Source organism: Sitodiplosis mosellana, unplaced genomic scaffold (assembly GCF_009176505.1).
Source record: "Sitodiplosis mosellana isolate CC-2019 unplaced genomic scaffold, AAFC_SMos_1.0 Smas_scaffold_7178, whole genome shotgun sequence".
NCBI lineage: Eukaryota > Metazoa > Arthropoda > Insecta > Diptera > Cecidomyiidae > Sitodiplosis > Sitodiplosis mosellana.
Window position 1 is genome coordinate 1 of NW_022602283.1, and position 5,415 is coordinate 5,415.

Genomic DNA, 5,415 nt, shown 5'->3' on the forward strand with positions numbered 1-5,415 from the left:
TGTTGCTATTGCTAACATTAAGAGTTGATTAAAATCACGTCAAATTTGTGTGAGCGATCAAAATGAACTGAATTTTATTAAGTTGTTAATTTTGAACAGTTATTCCAAAAATGCTTAATTGCTAGATATGGTTCGTTGCCTTTAATTTCGAATATTGAACCTTGTTTTTTTGATGAAAAATGCTGAAATGCCAATTGATTGGACTTTATATGAATTTAAACAAATGCCAATTTGATTGGACTTTGTATGAACAATATGCTGAATTTAACAATATGTTCTTGAACAGTTCGCTTGAATGGTGTGAATTTCTTTGCCGAATGCTTCACGTTGAACTAACTGCACTAATTTTAATCGGCTGTGGTTCATTTCGATGACCGACAATAAACCGCATCGTCGATTGTTTCGATTAATCTTTTGACTGTTGTGCCGAAAACGAAAAACCCATGCGACGACACGAATCAAGGTAATTAGCGATGAATAGTGGAATACAACCGATTCAGTGGGTATGGTAACGTGCACATGAACGGTATTTGTTTTGGCTTCGAGTGTGACATCATCGAACTTGTGCTCTTTGTTGTTGAACTTCGGCCATACGTCGGGTGATTGAGTGAGCCAAGTCGGTCCTTTCCACCACAAATCAAACGTCGCCAATTCGGATGGCGTCAAACCTCGAGTGGCACAATCAACTGGGTTGTCCTTTGTATCTACATGATTCCACATACTAGTGGATGAGATCGATAGAATTTTACTCACCCGGTTTGCAATGTATGTTTTCCATCGAGTGATATCGCCGTGTATCCAATGCAAAACGATTGTGGCATCACCCCAAAAGTAAATCGGTACGTGATTGAAGTCAATGCGGAGATTTTTCTTCACCCAAGCAGCCAATCTCGTTGCTAATTCCGCGCCGCAAAGTTCCGTCCGAGGAATTGTGAGCGGTTTTGTTGGTGTAATTTTGCTTTTGGCTATAATCAAGTGCGTATGAACCCGTTCGCCTTCGGCTTGAAGACGAATATAAACATTCGCTGCATAAGCGCTCGATGATCCATCACAAAATACATGCAACTGAATTAATTGATTCGGTGAATAACTTATCCAACGCGGGATGGAGATTTTATTAATCGATGGTAATTCGCTGATGAATTGTCGCCACTGTGAACAGAGCGGCTCAGGAACTGGTTCATCCCAGCTCAATTTTGATCTCTCGTCGTTTTCATCGGCTGATGTTTCGTGGCGAAAATTCCAAATTCGTTTGAGAATCATTTTTGCTGCGACGATCATTGGTGCAATGAATCCCATTGGATCAAAAAGACGTGCGGTGGTGGACAATACCGAACGTTTGGTGATATTCGTTGGTAAATCGAATTTAATGGTGAATTTAAAAACGTCGTCGCTCGGCTTCCAACACATCAAGCCTCGATTTCATGTATTACTTTACATTAAAGCCGTCAAATGACTGCTGCTAGCGACGTCTCACTGCGACAACGTTGACTACAGTATACACCGTGCACTTCTTCTTCTTCTTCTTCTTAACTTATTCCACTTTTTTCTGTTGTGAGTATGAAGCTTACGTTGTCGCAGTGAGATGTCGCTTCAGCACCATATGGAAAAAGAAATCAAGACTCGCAACACATTCCCAATGTCTTGACCGTTTCGTTGCTATCCATATCCAAGAGCGTGCTACTGCACTGATGTTCCTTTGGAATTGATTCGAGCAATTCTGGCGTGTTGCTTGCCCATTTTCTCAACTCCATACCAGCTGACGCAAGTGCACCTGTGACATGATCACGGATGGCGATTGCATTTTCAATTGAATGACTGCCGGTTTGTATGTCGTCAACATACATTTCATTTTTTAGCACATTCTCGGCTAACGGATATCGCGCTTTCTCATTTTCAGCGATGAGATGAATCACACTGATGGCGATACATGGGGCTGGCGCTGTGCCAAATGTGACGGTGGTAAGACAATACTCTCGGATCTCACTCCTTTCGTCTCGCCACAATATTTTTTGATATGCGATGTCGTCGGGATGCATGTCGATGCATCTATACATCTTCTGTATATCGCACGTGAATACGAACTTGTTCAACCTCCAATTCAGAATTACGGATGGTAATTCATTTTGTAGCGCTGGTCCGACGCACAGAATGTCATTCAGAGACCTTCCGTTCGATGTTTTTGCCGAAGCATCCATCACGATTCTCAGTTTGGTTGTTAAACTGTCTTCCTTCAAAACGTGGTGATGGGCCAAAACGCATGCACTAACCGTGAACTGATTGACTTCGTTGAACGTGCAATGCTGTTCTTCTGTGGTAGTGGATGGAAGAATCTGATTTAATTCAAAATATTCGTGCATACCTTTTGCATAGCGTTCCATCAAACCCTCTTTTCGTTGAAGCCTTCGTTCGAGCTGATGAAATCGATTGAGAGCGATTTGTCGAGAACGCCCTATCGTTTGAGTTGGATCGAAGATGGTTTTGAATGGTAATCGCACCAAATATTTTCCGTTGGGTTGACGAACTGTTGTCTGTTTGAAGAAGTCCATGAACCATTGATCTTCTTGAGAAAGTGCACGCTCTTCGGGCACTTGTTCGTTATCGTAGAATTTCCGTACAAGCGTATCAAGTTGAGCGTCGACTGTAGTGTGAAAACAGCGTACAGAATTTTTAATTTTGCCGTGCGGTGACACGGTCGGTGAATCAGAAGCCGGCGGCTCCGTGTTTCCAAACAAAATCCATCCGAAATGAGAATTTTGTGCAACTGGATGATCTGGTTGACCGATGCGTTGATCAGGTAACAGTATCGCAGCTTGCATTTCGGTGCCGATGAGCAGGTCAATTTCACCTACCTTGAAATACGTTGGATCGGCGAGGACAAGTGTTCGAATGTGTGGCCAATCCTGTGGAACAATTTCTTTGCTCGGCAACGGTGCCGTTATTCGATCCATGACGAATGCCATGTTGACAAATGTTTCGAAATTTTCATTGAGATTGGATTGCAATGCAAAACTTACGCATTCGGTGCTGACATTCGAATTAACACCGACTCCATCGACGTCAGTGACCATGGGCGTTCGACGTAAACCCAAAGCGTTAGCACCTCGCCGAGTGATAAGCGTTCCTTCTGAAGCTTGATCGATAAGAGCGCGCAGCACTAATTTTCTTCCCGTGACAACGTTGATGACTGGAATTAATGCTGTGGCCAAGAGAACCTTGGGCGGTTCTTTATTTGCCAGAGCCATACTGGTAGTAAGGGTTTGAATTCGTTGGACAGGTTGTGTATTTACCGTAGTCGCAGCGGAATTACCGTTGAAAGTGAAATGTAGGAGCGTGTGGTGACGGCCTCCACATTGCTGACAATTTCTCTGGCTTGAGCACTGGCTCATGAAATGAGCGCCACTCATACAATTGAGGCACAATTTATTTTTGTCGACGATAGCCTTTCGTTCGAAGCAGTCTTTGGCCAGAAAAACTGGGCATTTTCGCAGGATATGATTACCCTCACACACAACACACTTATCCACCTTTGATTGAGTAGCGATAACGTGGAATGATTTTCGTTCAAATCGTTGATTTCGTTGAGACGACTTTGACACATTCGAAGAATTGTTCGGTTTCGGTTGATCAATTGATTTGATTGTATTCAATGCACCTTGCATAACGGTGTTTCGATTTTCCATCACATCGACGGTGATTGCGCGTTGACTCATAAATGTCTCAAAATCCGTAAAAGTTGGTATATCGGTACGACTTCCGAGATGAGATTCCCATTTCGAATGAGTTTCTTTTGGTAATTTTGTCACTAAAAGATAAACTAACCAATGATCACTATTGTCAATCGGAATTTCTAAACGACGCAATTCGTTACGACACACATTCGCGGTATTAAGTAAATGTTTCAAGTCTTCCGAACGTTCTTTTTGTATTGTCGACATCGAGAATAATGTATTCATTTGACTCGTATGCAAAATACGCGGAATGTTATACCGTTTCACTAGCATGTCCCATGCCGTAGCGTAGTTTTGTGCACTGAGCGGCATTAAATGAATGTCTTTGTCGCAGTGTGGTGGCAAACCTAACTTCAAGAAATGAAACTTTTGAATCGCATTGAGTGCCATATTTTGATGTATCAACCGACCAAATGCATCTTGAAATTCAGGCCAATCGGCTGTAACACCCGAAAACTTTGGATTTGGAATGTCGGGAAAATGTACCGTTGATATGGGTTGACTTGGCATCACTGCCGATGTGACATTCACTTGACCGCTATTTGAACTCGATGATGAACTCGTAACCGGCGGATACCGTGTATCACGGTCCGTAACTAACGCACAATACACACCGAAGTACAACTCTTCAAAATTGACCGACACATCGTTTTTGAAATAACTTTCATCCGAATCGAGTGCATTGCACACTATGACTTTATGTGAGGCTCTAAATTCCGTTGCCAACTTGTCGATTTGATTGAGACGACGCACAAAATAAGCCGGTGTTTTTTGATTAGTTGCACACTTTCCATAATTGGTTTCAATTTTCTGCAAATGTTTAAACCGATCCATTTGCAATTTTATCAAATCTTCTGCCGAAAACGACAAATCCGTTATTTGCGATGTGTTGGCCATCGTTTTGCGAAGTGACTTTGAAATGACTTTGAATTGGAGTGTGAACGAACGATTTGAGTCGATGTGTGACGATTGCAACAACAATTATACGGAATAACGGAACGGCGTCGATGACTTTGCACACTCACTATGATCGAAAGCAACGCACAAATTTCGTTTGAATGTTTTCTTTTTTCACTGAGATTCACTAAAATGTCAATGTTTTTTTTCTTTTTTTATCGACTTCCTCCCATGGGCCACCAAAAATGTTGTAGGTCAACTATAGATTTGGAGTTCATAAAACAAGACCCGATTGTTTCTTTTCTTTAACACTTAATTTAATGAATTCCTCTCAAATTGAAAATGAAAATAAATATAATAAAATGGATGCGTAAAAAATTGTGTGCAATTGTTTCTGAATGTACTTAACGAACTGATTTGGAATATTGAGTGAATGATTAAAAAATTGAGTACAAAATGATTCGATCGAAAATGAATTGCTGCGATTGAATTCTGCTGAATCGATGAATGTCGTTCACTGCGGGACAGTGGAGCCGACGATAAATGTGTGTTGTGTGGTCGATGAATATTCGATGTAAAAAAAAATGTATCGCTCACTGCGTAACAGTGGAAACGATTTGTATGTGGTTCGGAGAGCGGGTGGACGATTTGTGTGTTGTTCGGAGAGCGGGTTGACTGTAAGTAAATGGTGTGAGGTGATATGATTTGCTGTCTCAGCACTGCGGCGACGAATTCGCTCGTTTTGTGTTTTTGACATTGTGTGATTGGTTGTCCGATGCAAATGGAA

At 41.7% G+C, this 5,415-nt stretch overlaps 2 protein-coding genes across 2 annotated transcripts; both read right to left on the reverse strand.

The window, feature by feature from the left end:
* Positions 1-264: 264 nt before the first annotated feature.
* Positions 265-1,410, reverse strand: LOC129580169 (uncharacterized). Its single transcript, XM_055470378.1, has one exon. It carries the CDS (start codon positions 1,408-1,410, stop codon positions 265-267), a length of 1,146 nt encoding a protein of 381 aa, XP_055326353.1.
* A 206-nt stretch (positions 1,411-1,616) lies between these two features.
* Positions 1,617-4,628, reverse strand: LOC129580170 (uncharacterized). Its single transcript, XM_055470379.1, has one exon. It carries the CDS (start codon positions 4,626-4,628, stop codon positions 1,617-1,619), a length of 3,012 nt encoding a protein of 1,003 aa, XP_055326354.1.
* Positions 4,629-5,415: the final 787 nt, after the last annotated feature.

Bases quoted from the DNA above. Each gene is read 5' to 3' on its own strand.
- LOC129580169 (XM_055470378.1), bottom strand. From the start codon at position 1,410: ATGTGTTGGAAGCCGAGCGACGACGTTTTTAAATTCACCATTAAATTC.
- LOC129580170 (XM_055470379.1), bottom strand. From the start codon at position 4,628: ATGGCCAACACATCGCAAATAACGGATTTGTCGTTTTCGGCAGAAGAT.